This window comes from Giraffa tippelskirchi, chromosome 3 (assembly GCF_054371585.1).
Source record: "Giraffa tippelskirchi isolate mGirTip1 chromosome 3, T2T-mGirTip1v1.2.pri, whole genome shotgun sequence".
Lineage (NCBI taxonomy): Eukaryota > Metazoa > Chordata > Mammalia > Artiodactyla > Giraffidae > Giraffa > Giraffa tippelskirchi.
The window spans coordinates 105,024,490-105,049,166 of record NC_137277.1 but is presented as its reverse complement, the minus strand read 5'-3'; the positions used below and the strand labels follow the sequence as shown (position 1 = coordinate 105,049,166).

Here is a 24,677-nt window from a genome sequence, read left to right as displayed (position 1 = left end):
GTATAATACCAGTCTATTCTGAGGCCCAGCAGGGGACCAGGCCAGGCATGATTGACTTTGGGACATGCGTTTTTGCCAAATTAAAAAAAAGAATTGTCCCTGGGTTATCTTCTTGAGATTTTAAAGGGACTGTCCTTTTCTTGAAATCTCCAAACTAGAGGAAATGTACTGAGTTAGTTGCTCTTAAAAAGAAGACACCTTTCTTTCAGTTTCCCTCCAGAAAGCCAAGTTTCTCTTCCATTATAACTTACTCTAGGCCTCTAATTTCTTGATTCTGAAACACTGGAGAAACCGTCAGAGGAGCAGATGCCAACTCTCTGTATGGTGAGCTTTCTAATGTTTAATATCTCTGGAGTCATGGAAAATTAAGCCTGAACCCAGAAGCCAGTTTGTATCTTCCCTCTTCCAGAGGTGCCCTTTGTCATACAATTTTTATAGTGAGAAAAAATGCTGGCCTATCCCACAGGGATCGAGAGAGGAACAGAAAATGGGGAGAAGGTCAGCTAAGCAAGGAGGGGAGATTATTCCTTTTTAAAGGAATCCTTTTTGGCAGCGTGATGTGAATGCTTTCTCAGAAGTGCTGTTTGGCCCGAGCAGCCAGAGCAAGAGGCCTGGGGCTCAGTCTGATGTGAAGAGTTTATCTTTTGCCAAAATGAACACGAACATCATACTGCCTGCCTTCCTGACTATGAATACATATGGAATTACAAGTCCCCCTAACCACCCCCCCACACACACCTTAAAACAACTAAATTGCCTGAGCTGACTCAGACAACTTTGTTATGCTGTTTGAAGAAAGCTTTATTGTATGAGCACCTTTGTAAACTTGGGGATACTATTACAGGAAATGAAGACTCAGTCAATTTAATGTGTATGAGCTACACTGAGCTTGACCTCTAATACTATCTTTTAAGAGATAATTTATTTATTAAGGTGCATTAGCCAAGAATTTCAACCAGGTAGTACAAATACTACTTTACGTTATTTTAAGCCTTGGATATCTAGCTCATCACCTTTGCTGTGGAAGGTTGTTTTTGTTTAATTTTCATGAGAAGGATAAGTCAAATGACTTTTGGGAAGTTATCCAGCAAGTGGTTGAGCTGATACTAAAAAAATACTGAAAATTTTTATGTTCTGAGAAGCACCATAATGATTTGGAAACGTTTTTTGAAAAAACTGCCAGTGGATGACCTGGATCACCATGTGATTGTGGCTCTTTTCATCAATCCATTCATCAGTTAAGTGATTTATTGAGTACATACTGGGAAGAGTGATGAGCTGGGTGCTGTGACATTAGTGGTTCAGAAAACATAGTGCTGAATCTTTCAAAAAAAAGAGCTTGAGAAAAGAAGAAGACATCATCTTAAACATAAATAATGAAAAGATTGTTTCTCCAATGGCTTAGCAGTTAAAGAATCCACCTGTGATGCAAGAGACTTGGGTTCAATCCCTGGGTTGGAAAGATCCCCAGGAGGAGGAAATGGCAACCCACTCCAGTATTCTTGCCTGGAAAATTCCATGGACAGAGGAGCCTGGCGGGTTACAGTCCATGGGGTTGCAAGAATTGGACGCGACTAAGCACATACAAGCACAATGAAAAGGTTTAATTTGTTTATTTTACATTTATTTATTTAGGCTGCATTGGGTCTTAGTTGCAGCACATGGGCTCGGTTGCTCTGCAGCGTGTGGGATCTTAGTTCCCAGACCAGTGACCAAACCCACGTCCACTGCGTTGTAAGGTAGATTCTTAACAATTGGACCACTAGGGAAGTCCCAAGACTAAATTTATAGCAGAGATTTCAGCTCCATATTTTCTCCTACTTATCTGTAGCATTCACTGTAGATCTTGATGAACTTTAAATTGCATATTTTAAAAGAAGTTATTTTCTGAAGTCACTGAGGAAATTAAGGTATCTGTTGTCTTTATCCCTGCTATAGTAGTAAAACAGCATGTTAATTTCACTTAAATAGCAAAAATAGCAATTGTTTTTTTAATAAATTTATTTTTTAATTGAAGGATAATTGCTTTATAGAATTTTGTTTTCTGTCAAACCTCAACATGAATCAGCCATAGGTATAAGGTATTGGTTTTGATTTCCAGTTAGACTGTAGATGTTGTGGGTGCAAAGAGATAGAAGGAAAGTGAATTAGAAATGTGGTTTGGGTTTATACATACAGCTGTATGTAGGGGCAGAGATTGTGTATATTCTATATCAACATGGTGGATGTTAGCTGTGGACTAGACCATGGTTTGCAGCGTCTTCAGGTACTAGAAATACCATCATTGTGCTGAGATTTGTTACCTCTTCACAAAAACTATGATCCAACGGCTTGACTAGGCTGTTGATGTATGGGCTCATAGTTTCACATACAACGTTACATACAACGTTCCAAGTCCATCTAAGATCCTATGAAATAAACACCCATAATAGATGCATTGTAGTATTAATATATCGGTCACAGCTAGCAAATGCTTTCAACAATGACCAATTTCAAAGGAGCTGCTTTCCCGTCCCTTCTTAGCCCATCCTTGTCAGGTACTGCCTGAGGGCCCGACTTAATGACTAATTTTGACCATGTGGATCACAGATTGAAACTATCTGAACCTTGTGATCTGAAGATTAAAAGAAGGGCTTATTAGAAAGAAGTGGGTGTGTGTGTGTTTATTATGTTAAATAGGAAATTGTGGAATATCTAAAAAGAAATCATAAAAGACCCAACTGGAGCTTAGTTTTAAGATTTCGGTTTTCAGGTTGGTAGCACATGTTACTTTTGTTTTTATATTTTAAAAGGTGAATATATGTCTAGGAAATAGGGATGTGTGTTGGGTTACTGCAAGCTAGGGCAGATTGGATAAGGATGGTGGATAAGCAAATCTCATGAAATGTCAGTGAAGATAAAGTAATGATTTGAGGAATGGAGGTACGTTCAGACCTTAATGGAAATAGCTGTGACACAATTCCCAGAAGTTTTATTTCTTTAAGTAGAATTATGAATGACTTACGGAAATATTTTGGAAATTATAAATCTAAGAGATCTACATGACCCCCTTGAAGTGCATTATTTATTACAAAAGTATTAATTGGCAAAGTTGACTATTTAGCTTGTGGATTTCTTTTTAATTATGGCAAGTGAGACCAACAAAATATCAAGAATAGCTTTTAGAAAGAGCTATGCTCAGTAACAAAGTAAATAAGTTATTAAATAAATTACTTTGAGCTACTGTTTTTTAATCATCTTCACTGAAGTATAAGTTATATACAACAAAGTTTACCAGTTGTGCCTTCCAAAGTGGCTGGACCATTTTGCATTCCCACCAGCCCTGTCATAGCGTCCCAATTATTCCAGATCCTCACAACCCCTTGGGTATTGTCTTTTTAATTCTCTCCATTTTTATGGACACATAGTGGTATCTCCCTGGTGGCTCAGCTGGTAAAGAATCTGCCTGCAACTCAGGAGACCTAGCTTTGATCCCTGGGTTGGGAAGATCCCCCTGGAGGAGGGCATGGCAACCCACTCCAGTATTCTTGCCTGGAGAATCCCCATGGACAGAGGAGCCTGGCGGGCTACAGTCCATGGTGTTGCAGGGTTGAACAATGACTGAGGGAATAAGCACAGCACAGTGGTATGTGGAACTGTGGTTTTACTTTCCCTTTCCCTAACGATGAATATCTTGTTATGTGCTTATTTGCCGTTTGTGTGCTACCTTTGTTGAAGGATCTGTTCAAATCTCTTGCCTATTTTTAAAAATCAGGTGGTCTTATTATTGAACTGTTGAAGTTTTTTTATTGTTGATATATTTGCATTTTATTGGAAAATCAATCAAAACATCCAACTTCGAATGACAGAGTAAACAAATTGGTAGCATTAAGTTGGAGCTGATGTCAAATAATCCAGAAGTATCAGGTCCTACTTCCAACTTTATGTAGAAGTTTTTAAAAAATATATTCTGGGTACAAGTCTGTCACATATATTTTACAAATATTTTCTCCTGGTTTGTGCTTTGCATTTTCATATTCATAAGTATCTTTCAGAGAATTAAAGTTTTCCTGATACTCAGAATTTAGTTTATCTTTTATTTTTTAAGTGGTTCATTTCTGTGGCCTAAGAAATCTACACACTTAAGTCAGACAAAGATTATCTCCTATGTTTTCTTCTAGAAAATGTATGGTTTTGATCTTTATGTTTAGTCTATGATTTATTTTGAGTTAATTTTTATGCATGGAATGAGGTAAGGCTGGAGATTCACTGCTTTTCCCCCATATGTATATACAGTTATTTCAGCCATTTGTTGAATAGACTGTAGTTTTTATATGAACCAGCTTGGTATCTTTGAAAAATCAATTGGCTATATATGTGTGGGCCTATTTTTTTCTTTCTCTATTTTATTTCCCTGATCTTTATTTCTATCCTTTTTTCCATTCAACACTCTTGATTACTGTCCTGAAATCAGGTAGTATGAATTCTCCAACTTTGTTCTTTTGTAAAAGTTATTTTGGCTATTCTATTTTTTTTTTTGCATTTTTTAATAACTTTTAGAATCACCTTGTCAGTTTCTAAGAAAAACCCTGAAGTCTTTTGATTAAGGTTGCAATGACTCCAGAGACCAATTTCAGAACTGATATCTTAACAATACTGTATTGGTTCTTCCCATCTATGTATATGGCATCTCTGTTTTTTTAGGTCTTTAATATCTTGGAATGTTTTGAAGTTTCTAGTGTACAGGTCTTGCACATATTTTGTTAAATTTATCCCTAGGTATTTCATGATTCTTAATGCTATTTTAAGTGATACATTTTAATTTTTAAAGATTTATTTGTTTATTTTTGGCTGTTCTGGGTCTTTGTTGCTGGGTGTGGGCTTTCTCTAGTTTCAGTTAGCCGGGGGCTCCTCATTAAGGTGGCTTCTCTTGTTGCAGAGCACAGGCTCAAGGTGTGGACTTAAGGAGTTGCAACACGCCGGCTCAGTAATTGGGGTGCCCATGCTTAGTTGCCCCATGGCATGTGAAATCTTCCTGGAGCAGGGATTGAACCTATGTCCCCTGCATTGGCAGGCAGATTCCTAACCACTAGACCACCAGGAGAGTCCAAGTTATACATTTTAAAAATGAAAATTTCCAGTGGTTTATTTTCAGAGAAATATTGTTTCTGAACAGCCTTTCACCACTTCATTGGTCCCCTTTTGCAGAAAGGTGGTTAATGCTATCTACAGCAATACATTTATCAAAACCAAGTTCTACAGTAGACCACTATCTCAGTGACATCTGTGATATAAATAGTAACAATGGGAAAATGTTGATGTTTAGTATACTGAGCTTGATTCTTATGTTTAAGTCTGTGCCTGAGTAAATGAAAGAAATTGGTACCGGAATGATTAAGATCTGATAACTTTTCCTGTATTTTCATCCTTATGTTCTGTTCATAAGGATGTTTTCTTTGTGGTACCAGTCACTTGTTGACATTATTGGCAGCTTCCATCTCCATCTCTTCCCATGCTGTCTAATTTGAAGGTTTACATATATGAATCACGCCCTTTGGTTCACCAAGCACCTGTTGAAATTCTATGAATTTTACCCATGTATTTGCACACTGTTTGAACTGGGGCAAATGAAGTCTAACTTACAGTCCGGAAAGTGTGAAAGTGTTAGTTGCTCAGTTGTGTCCGACCCTTTGGAACCCCATGGACTAGCCCACCAAGTTCCTCTATCCATGGAATTTTCCAGGCAAGAATAGTGGATTGGGTTGCCATTCCCTTCTCCAGGGGATATTCCCCACTCAGGGATCAAACCTGTGTCTCCTGCACTGCAAACAGATTCTTTACCATCTGAGCCACCAGGGAAGCCCAAAATGAAAGTATTAGTTGCTCAGTCATGTCCAACTTTTTGCGACACTGTGGACTGCAGCCTGCCAGGCTCCTCTGCTCCATGGAATTCTCCAGGCAAGAATACCGGAGTGGGTAGCCATCATCTTCTCCAAGGGGTCTTTCCTACCCAGGGATCAAACCTGGGTCTCCTGCATTGCAAGTGGACTCTTAACTGTCTGAGCCACCAGAGAAGCAGAAAAACAACTCTTAAAATAAGAGCTTCCAATGCTTTCACATTCTTGAATGATTGAAAAATATTATTGCTCTATCTGAATCTTGAGATACACAATTTTTTCTATAAGAAATCTGAGACCGACTTTCTTTTTTTTCCCCTGCCCTGGTCAGGATCAGAACTATTATTTGTTTTTTCCCTCCTATATCTTTTATATTTGTATGATACATGGTTAGCTTAGGAGACTTTAAAATATCTTCAGTGTGTTATTCTTGTTTGGAAGGCATTGTTAAGTAAGGTTTTGGGGGACTTCACTGATGGCCCAGTGGTTAAGACTTTGCTTTCCAAAGCAGGTGATGTGGGTTTGATCCCTGGTCAGAGAGCTAAGACCTCACATGCCTCACAGCCAAAAACATAAAGCAGAAGCCATATTGTAAAAAATTCAATAAAGACTTAAAAGGTTTTAGGAATATGTGATAATGGAGGAAAAGGGTTTCATATTCCCATTTTTCAGATGAAGAAACAATAAGGTGTGTTTATACCACTTGTATTTTTATAGGAAGAGTATCTGCAGGAATACTGCAAATTTTTCATGAAAGCATGGACTGTACCTATAGTTTTATAATGTAAGTCTGTGTCTTTAAACCTAACTGAAAATATTCCTAAGTCTTTGCTTACCAAGGATATGCACATTCCCTTTACAGAGTGAATAAAGAGAAGGATTCAGCTATCCAAGTTGGAAGTATAATCTAAAGCTATGATTAATGAACTTTAGTGGCAGAAGGCCTACTTGGGGAATTTAAGTAACTACAGATTCCTTAGTACTGTGATTAGGTCAGGAGAATTTTTGCAATTTAACAAGCATCCTCAATCTCTTTAGATGCAGGTCTTTGGTTGTATATATTTTAAGAAATACCAGTCTAGAGGAAAGGAAAGCTGTGGCTCTTGAAGGGACAGAGCAAAGAATTTGAAGGTTATCTTGAAGGTTTTCCAGTATAAATGCAGAATTCCATCGCTCTGCCCATTCTTAGATCTTCAATAACAATAACAGTGACATCTGCCCTTATTGAATACTACTATGTGACAAGCACAGTCATGGTTCAGTCTTTGCTTAGGACAGTAGAAGATGATAAGCTTTATTAGTATGGCCTCCTTTCTTACAAATTCAATTCAAACACTTTAAATAGGAGGAAATGATGAACTATGAATAGGCTTAAAGAAACCAAATTAATATTACATATTAGGGAATGAATTATAGGATGTTTTGATTAGGAAAGACCTGTTGAGCTAGAAGAAACTTTTCCTAGTCTAAATAAAGGAAATCATTTGGAAAAGTCTCATCAAAAGTTATTTTCAGTCTGAGAGCTGTAATGGAACACTTGGAAGGTTGTCCTCTCCTCTCAGACTAGGAAAATGATTTCATATGCAGAGCTGAAGAATGCTTCACAGCTCTCCAAGAAACTATGGCTGTGGAATGAATCTGACATGCTGATTAGTCAAGTCTAGTCTAAGGGCAGAAATGGCCAACTTTTAAAGTCGGGAATAGAGAAAGAGGAGTTATATGGTATTAACTGTATGTTCTTCCACTATTTAGAACTCGCTGTAGGCTCCCTGTTGTCCATTCTTTATGCACACATTTGCTTATTATTTGACATCTGCCTTTGTCCTTTCCAACTCACTGTTTAGATCCTTTGTGCCACTGCCTTTTGTAAACTGCGTTACTGGAACCTAGCTAAAGCCCTTGAAGTTGCTAGCACACGCCCTGTGCTTCTCTGCCTTTATTTTCACGTTTCCCCATCTGGAAATTTCTGTCTCCTGCCTCTCACACTGTCCCAGGATATCTATATGCTGTGTGTCCTTCAAAACGCAATTCAAAAGCCAATTTCTTCAGGGAAGTTCCTTTGATCATCTCGGTTGGAAAGAGCCTTACCTTTCTTTGAACTTCCAGAGGATCACATATGGCTCTTATCATATTCTACTTTGTACTACAGAAGTGTCTGTTGTATCTCAGATGAGATTTAACACTTTAGAATCAAATTTGTTTCGTTTTGTGCTTTTTGAACGGTGTCTTGCATAATGTGTTCTGGATGAATGGAAGAATGAAATGACCAAAAAAAAAAAAATTTTTTTTTTTTTCTTCACTTTGGCATCTTTAATGTTAGTGCCTGGAAAAAGGAGACCTAAATGTGATGGCAAGATTTAAGATGTTCAGAGGCCGGGACTTGTCTAGTAAAATGTTTTGATCCAGTAATAACCACAGGGATCCTTCTAAATAGTAGCACAGCTGGCACTAGCTGCCTCTGGTGGTCGTTAGAAAAAGTTAGAATTCCATGTGAAAGTGCTTTCTTGACCGTCTATTGTTATAAGTAGGTAGATTCTTAAAACTTTTTCTTTGTTTTCTCTTAACTGTCCTCCTCTTTCACGCACACACTTTCTGTAGGTGGGTAGTTGTCTGGCAGCCTTTCTGAAGTTTCAGAATTTTTTTTTTTCCCTTTTTGGGGAAATAAGGAATGTACTTTCTCTCGGGGGCTTTGATACTCACAGCTTCGTAGGGGAATCTGGGTCTGTTTGTGTAAGCTTTTTCCCTGTGTTTTTAAGTTGTTACCCCTGTGAGGGCTGAGATGTTATGGCTCACCTTAGTCCCTCTGCTTAAAAACCTGGCTTCTGGTCTTGGCACCTGCTCCCCGCACCCACGTACTAGTTCTTGGTCTCTGCTATATCGTGTAAATCACTTCTGTCTGTGTACAATATTCATGCAATATTTTATTACTGAGTTTTCTCCTCACTTATTCTTGTCAGTGTTCTCCATTTTAGAGGCTAAACCCTTTGAGGACATAGGTTATTCCTGTTGGTGTAGTTCTGAAGAGCATTGAACACCAAGCTAAGTCCTACAAATGACTACTCACTGACAGCAGTGGTGCTGATTGTAATTAGAGCTCATTTAGAGACAACAGTTGGCTTACTCAGCCTTGGGAAAGGAAGCTCAAATACTTTCAGCTGGGAAGAAAAATCATTCAAGCTTAGAGAGCTTATGGTGTGCCCAAAAGCCAAAAAAAAAAAAAAGCCCTTTGAATTTTCACCATCTAAATTTATTACAGGAGCAGAATAATGAAACATTAATAATGGCATAATGATGGTGATGTCTGATTTGTCTCTCAGGGTGTTTAAGCAGTCTGTATAGCTTTGCTTAATCCACTACTGAAATAGAGCCAGTGACCTGTGACTGTCCCAAACAGGGAGAAAACTCAACATGAAGTGTGTCCCCCATGAGCCATTAATTTCCCAGAGACTCACTATAGTTTCTTTCCGTAAACCTCAGAATATGAAGGTAGAAGATAAACTTGAATGAAATTCTGTTTGATTTTGGAGCTGCTTATCCAAATAGAATTTATGGAGTGGAAATGCTTATAACATGCTTGTTGTAAGTCCAGCCAATGCCAAATCAACCTCAATTAAGTAATTTCTCATACAGTTATACACATGGATGGAGAGGATGCAAGGGATCAGAAATATACTAGGTGAGTGGAATGTCCAATTCCAAACCTTTATGCAGAAAGGCTTTCAGTGACAAACTTTATTAGATTTAGGTGGGGAGAGGGCAGCATAGAGGGAGGCCCCGGAGAAACAGTTCAGCTGGTTAGGAAGGATCCAAGGCTGCCTGTCTGTGTCTAATAGAGAAGGCCCTGTTGTAGCATAGCGGATGAGTTCCGTGCACCGTGACTTACCTAATGAACTTCTCGCTCACAGCCCCTTCATTTAAATTCTTCAAAGAATGACCTGGTTTTCTTTTTTTTCCCCCCTAATTGGAGTATACATGCTCAGTCACTCAGTCATGTCTGAATCTCTGCGACCCCATGTAGTCCCCTAGGCTCCTCTGTCCATGGGATTATCCCAGCAAGGATATTGGAGTGGGTTGCCATTTCCTCCTCCAAGGGATCTTCCTGACCAAGGGATCAAACCTGCATCTCCTGTGTTGGCAGGTGGATTCTTTACTATTGAGCCACCAGAGAAGCCCTTATTGGAGTATAGTTGGTTTACAATGTTGTGTTAGTTTCTGCTGTAGAGCAAAGTGAATCAGTTATATACACATACACATATCCACTCTTCTTTAGATTCTTTTCCCTTACATGAATGACCTGGTTTTCTAATTTGGGTTGCCGTAGACTTGAACCATGGTCATTAGTGGAATCCAGTCAATGCTTTGTTTTTTTCCCTATCTGCAGGGCTGGCCTGTGTGTAGTCAGAGTGATTTTGCTTGTGGCCAGTGGGGAGAGGGGACACTGGTGTAAGCCTTAGTGGATTGAGTTAGTGAGAAATATGTGATTATGGAAGTCCCTGGGCGGTTTCACGGCCATGAGAGATACAGCACAAACTTATCTGTAGAAGTCCTTTAGCTATGACCTGAGTGTGGCTGACATATCTAGCACAGAACCCACTGGGTGTGTGCCCCATACAGAGTGTGTTCAGTCTCTGTGTACTTTTAAACTTCAAAAACGTAACTAATTTATGCGAGAAGTGACTTGTATATGGCATCTAAAAGAAGTTTAACTCTTTGAACATTATTGAGGACTGGGTGCCAAGTATTTATCTGTATATTAGAACTCAAAGTAGAGCAGGCTTTTCGTCTTTTAAAAACTTATTCTATCAAAAGCAAGATGGGCACACTTATTCCATTGTAGTGAAAAGAACAAGGACCGGAGTCAGAAAACCTGAGTTTGAATCCTTGACCTGGGTGTGTGGGTGTGTGTGATTTAAGGCAAATCATTTACTCTCTGAGCTTTGGTTTCCTCATCTGTGAAACGGACTTAATATCTACTTGGCAGGTAGGGAGGCTTGAGTAAGTTAAGAGGAAAGGATATGGTAAACTGTAAAGTGTTGTTGAAAGATAAGTTGATTATCTTTGAGAAACAGAAAGTGCTGCTCCAGAGAAAAGGGTAATTATGCTCCTGGACTTGTATAAATGAAGCTGCTTTTAGCAATGGGAAGACATTTTCTGGTTGTTACCAGAGAAATTAAATTCCTAACACTCTAATTTATTAAAATAAAATATTTGCAAAAGGCTCAGAGACTTCATGAAGATTCTAAGGTCTGTTCTCCCCTCTCTTTCCTCCCATGGCTCTTTCAATGCAGTTTGTCAGCAATAGTGTCCTGAATGGTTAAGAAATGGATTTGGGCTCGGCTCTTTGAGTATTTATGGAGAATAATTAAAACCCTCAGAGCCATTGTTATTTCCCATCTAGAAATATCTCATGAAGCAAGTTCAGTCACGCAAGGAAATAAATGGCAGGAGGTCAGAGTGGTAGTGATGCTGCTTGATTAGATATTTTGAAAGGACTTTGTATTTTTAAAGCTCTTTCAGATGGCTTATTCATTCCTATTGAGGAATCACCAAATTTTTATCCGTAAGAACAATATTTCTATATAATGTAACTGAAGTTAGGGGCTTAGTCTAATTAAGCTATGTTTATCAATGATGTTGAACAAGCAGGTAACTAGTTATTGAAAATAACATGTGGAATATGAAGGAGTCTCAGAAGTGAGGATGATGGAAAACTGCAGTCACACCAGTTTTGAGTTTCAATGCAAAATCTAAAATTCTAGTACTTAGAGGAAAAAAAAAATTCATTTAAATAAACATGGTGCCAATAATCCACCCAAAGTTCTTCAAAATAAATGTTTTGGCATGGTACTGAAATTCTCCAGTGTATTCCCTCAAATGTCTCTGTTGTCCAAATGTCCATGTTGAAGACAGACAGACAGAAAAGGCTTGGTGCATCAGGTGCTGGATTTATAACTCAAACAGTAGCTCCTTTTGAGGTTAGACAAACAACTCCAACTTGTAGGGAAATAGTTGGGCTTTGTATTTTTCCTCTATAAAAATTTCACTTGAATCCCTGAAGGTAGGCAGAGTCGCATAGTTTTTTGATCAGTCACCATGTTGTAAACCCACTGTGTTTTATTTTTAATTTTAAAAAATTTTGATGACATTTTGAAACTTATCTACAATCATCATCTTTTTGTTTATTTATTTCTTGATTGCATAAGCAGGTGGGATCTTAGTTCCCCCACTGCATTGGAAGCACAGAGTGTCAACCACTGGGCTACCAGAGAAGTCCCCTGACTGTGTTTTAAAGCATCAGTTTTCTTCATTTTATGTTTCTTAGAAATAATGTTAGTAAGTTACTCAGACAAGTGAAGAAAAAAATGCCTAAAACACAATAGCAAATCCTAAGCACATTTGAAAAAGTATGTTTGTTAAATTTAGGCCTTGTCCATAATTTCAAAGGATTAATTATAAGGAAACTAATCAAGTCAACAGGACCAGCAAATGCATCTATTTGCAAAAGCCCCTCTGGGTGATAAGACCACAGTCTTAAGTAAGAAACAGAAAACTACCCTAAGAAAGAAAGAGGGATTTTACTAACTGAGTGAATGTCAATATATTATATATGCTAGTCAGCCAAATTATTTTAAAGGAATAAATATAGCTCTTGTGGTGTGAAGACGTTGTCTACAAGAAGAAACATTAGAAATCTCTCAGTAACTGTCCACAGATTTAAAATTTTAGGTCCTCAAGCAAATGCTACATTAGCCAGAGTTAAAATTCACTGAGTTTCATGTGCTAGGAACTTTATAGAGAGAGGTAGGTAGTATTGGCTATAGTAGAATAGAATACAATATGAGTTGTCACTGGTCATGGGATGTCTAAAAATTTGGGTAATTGGATTGTATTATTAAAAAGCATTGTTTCATTTATATCTAGGTGTATCCTTGGCATCTGGTGCTGTCATACACAAGGTTGGAAATAATAACTGGTTTCTAGATCACTTATCAGTTCATTTTGGGAATGGGGTGCTTTTTTGATTATTTTAGCCCTCAGCTGGGCTATTGCTAAAATCCTGTGACAGTTGGATCCTAACTGATCCCTTAGTGGGTAGTGTTTAAAAAAAAAAATTAGGACTTGATACATAGACACAGTGGCACCCAAGATGTCAAATATGTGTGAATCATTATTTAGAAGTTGCTTGTGGGATTGATAATTTGGGGGAATAATTAGAAATAATAAGCTGACCTTTTTTTTAAACAGTTCGGTGGAGAACGAGTTTATATACTATGAAATTTGCCATGATCATTTTTAAGTAAAGGGGAAGTATTGATAGGTGTCTCACTATAAGCCATTTTCTTATATTTTAAAGTAATATTAAAAAGTAATAAAATATATTTTTTCACTAGTAAAATGATCTTTTGATAATAATAAGATTTAGCAATAGAGATTTAGCATTTCTAAATCTGTAAGCAAAGAAGCCTTGAGTGGACCAGGAAAAATGTTGTGGTTCCCTGTATTGAAGAAATACAAATTTATATGGGATAAACAAACACTTATCATGCTGGCCAATTGTCAGCGTTGTGAAACACTGAATTCCATTTTGGTGTAAACAATAATCAGGCTAAAAATAATTCCTAGGAAAACATCCTTTGAGTTGTGTGTAGAAAAAAACTTGATAAGAATTGTCCTGATTTCATGATGAATCTTTGTTTTTTCCCTTTTGGAGCTGAATTGTTTAACCTTTTTCTGTGTGTCAAATACAGCATGTATACAGGAAAAGTTGTGAAATTTAAGAATAGCATAATAAGTAAGATAAAATCAGCACAGTATAACTACTGGTAGGTCAAAAAGAACATTGCCAGCCTCTCAGAATCAGTCTGTGTTCCCCTTCCCCATCTTGGTCCTTGACTATTATTTTTATGGAAATCACTCAGCTATGTGTATGTATATGTGTGAGAATAAACCACCGATGTGTGTGTCCCTAACCGTTAGTATTTAATTTTGCCCCTTGGTAAAGAGATCAGGTATTCTTTTTCATCTCAACATCAGGTTTATAGTGCTTTGCTGTGCTAAGTTGCTTCAGTTGTGTCCGATTCTTTGCGATGCTATGGACCGTAGCCCACCAGGCTCCTCTGTCCATGGGATTCACCAGGCAAGAATACTGGAATGAGTTGCCCTCCTCCAGGGGATTTTCCCAACCCAGGGACTGAACCTGCAACTCGTAGGTCTCCTGCATTGGCAGGCCACTGGCTCCACTTGGGAAACCTCCACAGGTTTATAAGATCCATCCAAATAGCACCATGCAATACAGTGTGTTCTTTTTCATCAGAATGTAGTATATCATGCTATGTGTTAATATAGTACTTAACCATTTTATAATGTGGGCCTTTGGATTTGTCTAGTTTACTACTACTACTTCTGCGTTGGACATTATGGCCTATAAAATCTAATACACATGGACATGAGTTTCTCAAAGTGTGGTCCTTCCATCCACAGCATCAGCCTGAAACATGTTAGAAATGCAGAGTCTCGGGCCTCAGCCCAGATCTACATTCAGATATCACCTTGAGATATGTGTGGTATATATATATATATTTATATTATATGCTGTTTCAGTGATCGTGTCTTTAGTCACAATATTTTGGGGTTTTCTGATTTGGAAACTGCCTTAGGAATCCCTTCATGGTCTCACACATGCACACAAATATACACATACTCACTGCAATCTCTGAGCAGTAGCCTCATTGCTCATTTTTGAAACAATTTAATTTTATCTAGTTTGAGTCAAATTTTGGGTATTTCCAAAGATAAAATAAAAATTCAAAAGAAAAAGATCTGCCAACTAGAGCTTCAAAGAATATGCAATAGATGGAAGACCTGCTGAAAGAGGACCCTGCACACAGAGTAGGCAGATTATTTCCAGATAGGGAGCTGCAGAGCCCCACGGGGAAAGCAGGTCAGACTCTCAAGTTGAGCAGACATGGGTTTGAATCCACTGGTGTCCCTGACTCGCTGCTTCATCTTAGGGAAGGACTGAATTCCTTTAAGTTTCAGTTTCCTCCTTGGCAGAGAGGGGATAAGGACATCTACTCTGAAGATTCAAAAGCAATGACTCTGCAGCGCACGCTGCGGGTGCGTTTTGGCTTTGGATCAGCGGCATCAATCTGTGTGAATATGACTTTCATGCCTTCAGAGCTTTCATGCTTTTCACTTTACTTTCGTGCTTCCTGCAGGAACGATTCCAGGTGAAGAACCCTCCCCATACTTATATTCAAAAGCTCAAAGGCTATCTGGATCCAGCGGTAACCAGGAAGGTAAGATGGATTTGTTTCCACTGCGTGTTGTCGCTTCCTCACTGGTGGGGACAATCCTTGTGCCCTGGAGGAGACCTTCCTTCCTCTCTGTTATAAACTCTGCTGGTGCCTCCGGGAAAACAACCCTGGAGTTGTTGGAGCCCGACAACATGAAAAGACAAAGGAAAAAGTCATCCTCGCTTGAGAATGTGTTTAAAAGTTCTTTCCTGAGATGGGAGTCGTGTACCTCGGATGGTTATTGAGTAGCTGCCATTTACAATTATACTGGGTGGTAAGTTCAGTTCGGAGGTGTTCAGGCCCCCAGAAAAACAAGATCTCGCAAAGAGAATACTTGTCTTTCATGCCTTGGTGCATTTCCAGAGACCTTGAAAAATCACTGGGGCTTTGTCATCCCAGCTGTGTACTCACATCCTGTGTTGATGCTCTTCACGGCTTCTCCCCCAGCCGTGCCCCAGGCCCCGAGAAGGTAAGGAGAGAATAGCTGATTCCATTCTCAGCAGACTTTCTCCTTTTACAAACAAGCTCTGCTTTGTGCAGCCACACAATTGGTTTAAACTGATGCCTTGTGGTAAAGCATGTAGCCTGGCACAGCCCGGTAGGCCTGGATCAGCCCTGGGATGTCTCAGGGCAGAGCTGCCCTTGCTTACGATGGGTGAAGTCTCCGTCACCAGACAGCACTTGTTTTTCAGTTGACCTGCCACAGCTCCTGCTTTCAGGGCTGCCCTGACAATATCTTGAGCTGAATTCCCTCTGTTGTTTCAGCACATGACTCAGGAGCAGAATGGCACACTTTTCCTAGTTAGCTGCTATTTCCAGGTCTCTTGGCTCGGAGATACATTTTTTAATTTTGTTTCCTGTTTCCATTCTAAGCACTGCCCTCCCTCTGCCAAAAGAAATCAAGCAAAGGAGAACAACTATTATTTCCTGTGGGATGTTTCCTGGCCCTTTGTCCTGTGGTTGCTATATAGATGAGCAGAAATAAAGTCTAGGAGTGATGAGGCATATGGTCTGTGGACATCTGCCGTCACCTAGATGCCATGTATGACATAGCCTCCTCTTCTAAGAATGTACCTGTCAAAGCATCCTAATACCCTCCTCCTACATATGGTACACATGTGTCTTTTTAACACAGAACTTCTGTCAGGTCCCCTAAATGAGACAGCTGCTTAATTCTTTTTTATTTTATGATAACTTATTTATTTTTAATTGGAGGATAATTGCCTTACAATATTGTGTTGGTTTCTGCTATACATTAACATGACTCAGCCATAGGTATACATATGTCCCCTCCCTCTTGAACTTTCCTCCCACCTCCCACCCCATCCCTCTAGCTTGTCACAGAGCACCACGTTTGAGCTCCCTGTATCATACATCAAATTCCCACTGGCTACCCATTTTACATATGGTAATGTGTATGTTTCCATGCTACCCTCTCAATTCGTCCCACCCTCTCCTTACCCACGGTGCGACAGCTGCATCATTCTCAATTTCTTTCTTGTCCCCCTCCCCAAGGATATAGCAGCCTTCAATTTCATCAGATTAGAGGAAGTTAAAGGAAGGCGTACCCATATGCATAAAACAAAACCCAGAAAAAAAAATCTATTTCTTTTGAACAAGGGCAGCAAAATTCTATATGAGAAATATTTTCAGAAATCCTCTAGCTTGTAAACCTTCTGGCTAGATGGCTTAGATCCCAGCATTGAGTGCACTCATCCTGAGCTCTGTGTGTGTGTGCTTAGTCATTCAGTCGTGTCTGACTCTTTGTGACCCCATGGACTGTAGTCCGCCAGGCTCCTCTGTCCATGGGATTCTCCAGGCAAGAGTACTGGAGTGGGTAGCCATTCTCTTCTCCAGGGGATCTTCCCAACTCAGGGTTGGAACCTAGGTCTCCCACGTTGCAGGCAGATTCTTTACCATCTGAGCCACCAGGGAAGCCCCAAGCTGGATGTGGCAGAATCTGGTACAGTACTGAGAGGTCCCCTCACTCAGAGTATCTCCCATCCCCTGACAGTCATCTCATTATTTGTCAAATTCTTTAAAAAGCAAGATACGAAAACTCCTAGAGAGCACTTAGGCTCCAGCCCCGAGCCCCATGGGGAGGAAGATGGTTGGAGGGAGGAGGTGGGATCTTCTGGCCCAGTTCTAGTTCTCCCTTGGAAAAGGATAAAGGATAAGGCAAAGGATGTAAAATGAAAAGCAACAACAAATCAGCTGCACAGAAAGTGTTTTGCTTCCTCGCAAATAACTTCATAAAGAGACACCAGACAAAGGATGTCTCTTTGGACTGACCTTCGTTCCTGATATCTCTGCCCTGGCCTTGTGTGTTCATCTGAATGGTTGTATTTGGCCTGAGCCTCATCTTTCAAGATCAGTCATTCAGCTCTCAGGAAAAAAAAACAAAAACCTAAAATGGACATTGGATTAACCATCCCCGCTTTCGTAAGAGTTCTGTCAGGAGCTGGCAGTAGGAAATAATCTGTTCCATTCAACATAATTGTCCTGCTTAAAGTCTGGAGAAAAGGAGATTTTGCTTGGAGTAAGGCATGGCTTGCAGTTAAAATGAGTTTACAATTCTCAGTTGCAATATGGAGTAAAAGATTTCCAATCAGGCTTTCCAGTTTAGCCAGACAGTCTAAACCGAGCAGTCTCCCCTTAACTGCATCTGGAGTCCTCAAGTACTTCATTCATTAATCTTTTGTGCACATTGAATTGAAGATTCCTAATTTGCTGTCTTCTGAAAAAAATTTCTTTAGCATATTCTATTTCTTCTAAGTAGTTTTAAATGAAACCCTGTAGGGCAGGGAAGGAAGAGCCTAAATTAGATATCTGTCCAAACCAGCCTCCTTACTTAATATACCAGGCGGTTCTCAGTCTGCACTTTGCAGGGGTGTGCTCATGTCTGGCGTGGAGAAAGGCGACGGGCCATGAAGAGAGAAGTCTGGTTCTCTGTGGGCGCTGCAGATGTAAAAGGAAACCTATTATATGAGTCTCCAGGGCTTAGCTGTCTCCGTGGGCTCCTCCCTGGGCCTGCCTTTTACAGAGAGGGCTGGGGGAAGGCTGAACTCTGCTAATAAATGGCACCCAACTCTTTTTTTTTTTTTTTTTGCTGATTCCCACAGGCACACAGTTTCCCTTTGAAATTTTTTAAAGCATCCTGGGTACATTGTACAGATGCAGAGTGTTGCAGTCATTGTGTGTTAGGGAATTACATGCCAAGGTTTCTCTTTGGTGCAGAGTCTGACTAAAATTCAAACAGTTCCCCCAGAGAATAGAACACGTGGTAAAGTCAGTTTAGTTGTGTCTCAGTTAATCCTGCAGTTGCAAAAGTGTAGCACCTTCCATAGTAAATGACTGATAAATATTATCTGCTGTTGTTGTCATACCTGTTATCTCAGTATTTTGAGCTACGTTGTTTTGATATGTGCCTCTTGGTCCTTCAGCAGATCCTCCTTTGTACTCTGTTAGATCCTTGGTGCTACGCCGGTTGTCCTTGTCACCCTGTATGAGGGATGACCTTCCCCTGAGGAAGCATAAGGCTGAGTTAGGGAACAGCACAGGTTGCGGGGGATGAACTATGCATAATGCATAGCTGAGTTGTTTCCGAGAGGCACATGTGCAGACAGCCCAAGGCTTGTGACTCTGCTATGGGTCTGGCCCCTCTGGAGCAGCCAGAACACCTAGAAGTGGTTTCCTCAGCTGTGTGACCACAGACCAGTCCTCGTTTGCTGGAAAGCTCTCCAAGGAGCACTGGGCTTAGATATCCCTCCAAACTACAGATGACTCTGTCTTGTCTTAAGCCATTCTTGACAAATTGGGGGTGGCTCTGTTTTTTCATGGCATCAGGGATGCTTTTATTTCACATGTCCTGGATGCTGCACACCTGAGAAGGTCTTCAGGGTGCTTCAGGAATGGCAGTCAGGGGGAAACTTTTGAGAGTCTTTGAAGAGGCAGCTGGTGGAGAAGCACAAGGACCTTCAGAAGAGGAGGCAAGGGTAGCTGGAGCCCATCTGTGTTGAGCCAGGAGTCCAGTTTTCCCTGGGGCACCAAGGCCGGCCTGTGGCAGGGCACTCCCCTCCCCACATCCTGGAATCCTCTGTTCTAACCTTCCTCCTGTCCTTTGTCCTTGGGACACCTTTGTCTTTGGAGCTGGATGACCCTGTTCCTTCTGCAGTCATGGCAGCAGAGAAGGAGCCCTAGTATCCTGAGGATACATAGAATTTTGATAGGCAGGGGAATGAGGAAGGACATTCGTCAAGTAGAAGGGAAGTATCTAGAGGGACCTTCCACATGAGGTAATGCAGAAAAGAATAAACATAGCAGGTCTGAGATCGCCACCTCAGAAAGGCATGCTTGCGAGGTTGGCTCTCGTTTGGCCACTGGACACTTGAATTTCGGGAGAGTTCCCAGCATTCCCTGTTGATAATGACTCACTGTGCCTGAACTGTTGATGCCAACCGCATGGTTTAGCAGAGTGCCTGTTTTCCTTCTGGCAGTCTGCACTTTTGGTATGTGCTCAGCAGAGAGTGTTTAAGTGATGAGCCCCCAATAGAAATCCCAGGTACTAAGCTTCTAGGCTTCCCTAGGGACTCAGTGGTAAAGAATCTGCCTGCAAATGCAGGAGATGTGAGTTCAATCCCTGGGTTGGGAAGATCCCCTGGAGAAGGAAATGGCAACCCACTCCAATATTCTTGCCTGGGAAATCGCTTGGACAGAGCAGCCTGGTAGGCTACAGTCCACGGGGTTGCAAAGAGTCAACATGACTGTGCGACTAAACAACAGTGCTAAGTTTCCAATGAGCTTCCCTGGTTGAAAACATTTCACAAATATTGTCATTTGTCACTTGTCTCGGGAGAGACTTGGAAGCATGTATCTGGTTTCCTCTGGACTTCACCCTATGCACCTTTTCCTTTAGTGGATTATACATCGTAACTTTTTGCTGTAATAAATCCTAGCTGTAAGGATAACTATATGTTGGGTCCCGTGAGCCCTACTGAATCATTGAAACGAATGATTTTAGGGACCCCAACACATAGGTATTGAATTGTGGGGTAGGGAAAAAAAATAAGCTACTTAGAGACAGTTATTACATGAAATAAGTCGTTTTCCCTAGTCCTTGTGCATAAGCTGACTGTTAACAATGAGAAAAATTTGTATGCTTTGCAAAAAAGAAATGTGAGAGAAGCCCACTTTAGAAACAGAGATGCTTCTGTATTCTGTTAAATTTATTACAAGTAAGCTACAGTTATAACACTTGCTAAAATATCTTTGGTGAGAATATGTGTTCTTGAATTATAGAAATTCAGACGGCGTGTTCAAGAATCCACGCAAGTGCTAAGAGAACTGGAAATTTCTTTAAGAACCAACCATATTGGGTAAGTGTTCCCACTGAACATTTTAGCTCTGAAGCTTTTGGACCCTTAACAGAGTGACTGACTCATATCCAAAGAACTAAGCTTCCTTACTGTTCATTATAAGTTTTGACTGAGGTTTAGACGGGTGGAACCTTTAGTTCTTAAATTGGTCACTGTACAAGAATCAGTAGAGGCAGGACAGACAGTCCTTAATTTGGGATGTTTATGAGAATAGTAAAATTCTTTGCTTGGATTCAGTGATGGTGTATGTAGAGTGATACCCTGGAAAGATAGGAACCCCCAACAAGTAATGTAGACTGAGAGCCTGGAAGATCTTGAAGCCTTCCCTGGAGTTCTTTGAGTTGGTTACTTGAAGCTGCCTCATACTTTTCTCACTTCTCTGGCCAAAAGAGGGCAGAAGCTGGAGCACTGTCACTTGAGATACCTCCTTGTGTTACTACTTACTTTGTTCTGAGTCTCTTATTCCTATGTCCCCAAATTTCAGGACCATGAAGTGTAAATCCATACCATGAAAACAAAGTTTGAGGAATCTCTGCAGTAACCATTTCAAAGAGTTTTTCATGCAACAGCATGGTTGCTTTGCCTCTAGCAAGTACAACTTCATTACACACTCCCTTTCTCCAGAATTGTATGGTAGAGTTATACAGTACTTTCAAATAACGTGTTTTGTCTCTAAGGCAGATGATATCAGTATTTTCTTTTATAGCTTCCGTTCTTTCCAAGTACCTGTTTAACACCTGGCAATTATTTAACCCCTCTGGATTTTGATTCTTTGAGATTTACAAGGGAAAAACTATAGACTTTAGATCTTTTAGAATTTTCCCCTGTGATAGGTCTACTGGAAATGAAGTTTCACGTGTACGTTACATTTTTGTTTTTCAGACTCTTCTGTAAAATAGTTACCCAAATAACAGTTTATCTCTTCTTCTATGTTTGGTATAACCCATCCAAATGGTTATTTTCCACAGTTATTTCAGCATAAGTTTTTTTTTTAAGTCAAGAAATGTAAGGTTAATTTTTAGCTTCAGAGCCTGGGTGAGAATATTTATTTCCTTAAGGATAATTTCACATGCTTGGCACCTAGAGAGTGAAATATTTGGAAAATGAATTGACTCTAACCTAAGGTTGATAATCACCTTTGTCTCAGAAAGTGTGCTGTAGAACAGTGGATCAGAGTGACATGAAAATAGAACTGGAAGAGAAATTTAGGATCGCTTAAATTGATAGCCCGTTTCACAGATTAAAAGAATTAAGGGCCAAAGAAGGTAAGAGACTTCCCCAAAGTCGATGGCCATAGAGCCAGATGCTTTGTTCAGAATGCTGTCCTTTTGTTTACCTGGCCTCATCTGGCAGTTCTTTCCCTGAGAGGAAATAAGATAATCAGGGCTCTGGGATCAAAGCAGTGGAGCTTGTCTGTTGGGAGTGAAAGTGATGGTGACTTAATATAATATAGTTGGGCATCCAGAGCTTAGGAAATTCAAATACTTTGCAATATTCAGGGATCCGGAACTAGATTCCACTTGGTAAGGCCAGCCCCTTACTGTTGGCACTTCTTCTTGACTGAAAATGGTGGGTTGATCTGCAGCCAGGATTTCTACAAATTGTCGAAAAGCATTTCTTCAAGCATTGCTGAAATAATGTGAAATTGACCATCAAATACCAAGGCAGGGCGATCATTTCCAATATAAAGTTGGCGGAGTAGAAGCACTCTGGTTGGGAAGAAGCCAGTACAAATCTGCAAGCAATTGGAGTGGTTTGTTGTTTAGGATACTATAGGCACATTGAAAGAGTTTTACATTTTTCTTTCATCTTCATCAGCTGAAGTTTTCCCTTGTCTACTACCTTTGTAAGACACTTGGAAAATTTTGGCATTAGCAGCACAAAAGTTCATGAAAGTGCATTGTCTGGCAAACCCTTATATGGAATGAAACGACACACCAGGATTTTGACCTAATTTGCTTATCCTGAAATCCCAAACCTGAAATGGACTTGTCTTTATGAAGCCAGCTGGCTTGACCACTTTTTTTTTTTAAATAAATTTATTTATTTTAGTTGGGGGCTAATTACTTTATAATATTGTAGTGGTTTTTGCCATACATTGACATGAATCAGCCATGGGTTTACATGTGATCCCCATCCTGAACCCCCCTCCCACCTCCCTCCCCATCCCATCCCTCTGGGTCATCCCATTGCCCCAGCCCTGAGCATTTGTCTCATGCATCGAACCTGGAATGGTGTTCTGTTTCACACATGATAATATACATGTTTCAATGCTGTTCTCTCAGAACGTCCCACCCTCACCTTCTCCCTCAGAGTCCATAAGACTGTTCTATGCATCTGTGTCTCTTATTCTGTCTCACATATAGGGTTATCGTTACCATCTTTCAAATTCCATATATATGCATTAGTATACTGTATTGGTGTTTTTCTTTCTGGCTTACTTCACTCTGTATAATGGGCTCCAGTTTCATCCATCTCAATAGAACCGATTCAAATGTATTCTTTTTAATGGCTGATTAATATTCCATTGTGTATATGTACCACAGCTTCCTTATCCATTCATCTACTGATGGACATCTAGGTTGCTTCCATGTCCTGGCTATTGTAAACAGTGCTGCGATGAACATTGGGGTACATGTGTCTCTTTCAATTCTGGTTTCCTCGGTGTGTATGCCCAGCAGTGGGATTGCTGGGTCGTATGGCAGTTCTATTCCCAGTTTTTTAAGGAATCTCCACACTGTTCTCCATAGTGGCTGTACTAGTTTGCATTCCCACCAACAGTGTAAGAGGGTTCCCTTTTCTCCACACCCTCTCCAGCATTTATTGCTTGTAGACTTTTGGATAGCAGCCATTCTGACTGGTGTGAAATGGTACCTCATTGTGGTTTTGATTTGCATTTCTCTAATAATGAGTGATGTTGAGCATCTTTTCATGTGTTTGTTAGCCATCTGTATGTCTTCTCTGGAGAAATGTCTGTTTAGTTCTTTGGCCCATTTTTTGATTGGATCGTTTATTTTTCTGGAATTGAGCTGCAGGAGTTGCTTGGATATTTTTGAGATTGCTTGTTGCTTCGTTTGCTATTATTTTCTCCCATTCTGAAGGCTGTCTTTTCACCTTGCTTATAGTTTCCTTTGTCGTGCAAAAGCTTTTAATTTTAATTAGGTCCCATTTGTTTATTTTTGTTTTTATTTTCAATATTCTGGGAGGTGGGTCATGGAGGATCCTACTGTGATTTATGGGCTTGACCACTTTTGATGGGGAAAAAGTTTTGAAGAGTTAGTGTGAATATAATCAATGAGTACCATGAGAAATTCTGGAAATGCAAGGTGCTGTAGAGGGAATCTTTAGATTTTTTATTGTACTCTTTGAGATATCATATTAGAAAGGTAATTGGGTGCTTATTTGCCTTAGGGAAAGAGAGAGCTTGACCTATTTTTGCCATGCCCCCTTATCAGTTCTTTGACTTAAATAAATTATTATACATAAACTCTCTGTATTTATCATGTGACCTAAGTTAACTTCTCATCTATAAAATAAGAATAAATACTTACAGGAATGTTGTAAGGATTAAATGGGTCTTCCCAGGTGGCACTAGTGGTAAAGAACTCTCCTGCCAATGCAAGAGATGTAAGAGACACAGATTCTAACCCTGGGTCAGGAAGATCCCCTAGAGGAGGGCATGGCAACCCACTCCAGTGTTCTTGCCTGGAGAAGCCCATGGACAGAGGAGCCTGGTGGCCTATGGTGTATACAGTCACAAAGAGCTGGACACTACTGGAACAACCTACCACACATGCAAGGACTAAAGAGGATAACTTATTAAAGACCTAATATAGGGTTTAATACAAAGTAATTACTCTCAAGGCTTCTCTGTTGGCTCAGTGGTAAAGAATCCACCTGTAATGCAGGAGACATGGGTTTGTCCCCTGGATTGGGAAGATCTCCTGGAGAAAGAAATACCCACTCCAGGATTCTTGCCTGGAAAAATCCCATGGACAGAAGGGCCTGGCAGGTTATAGTTCATGGGGTGTTCAAGAGTCAGACATGACTTAGTGACTAAACAACAACAACAGTTACTCTCAATATATGATAACAGTTATTTGTTATGCTTGTTGAAAATAATATTATAT

General features: G+C 40.0%; 1 protein-coding gene across 1 annotated transcript in view; it reads left to right on the top strand.

The window, feature by feature from the left end:
• The window catches only part of FMNL2 (formin like 2), a 324,502-nt gene that overhangs the window by 204,607 nt on the left and 95,218 nt on the right, over positions 1–24,677 (top strand). The window contains 2 exon segments of the mRNA XM_081577993.1: positions 15,095–15,175; positions 20,471–20,547. Coding sequence (XP_081434119.1) covers positions 15,095–15,175; positions 20,471–20,547 — 158 coding nt within the window.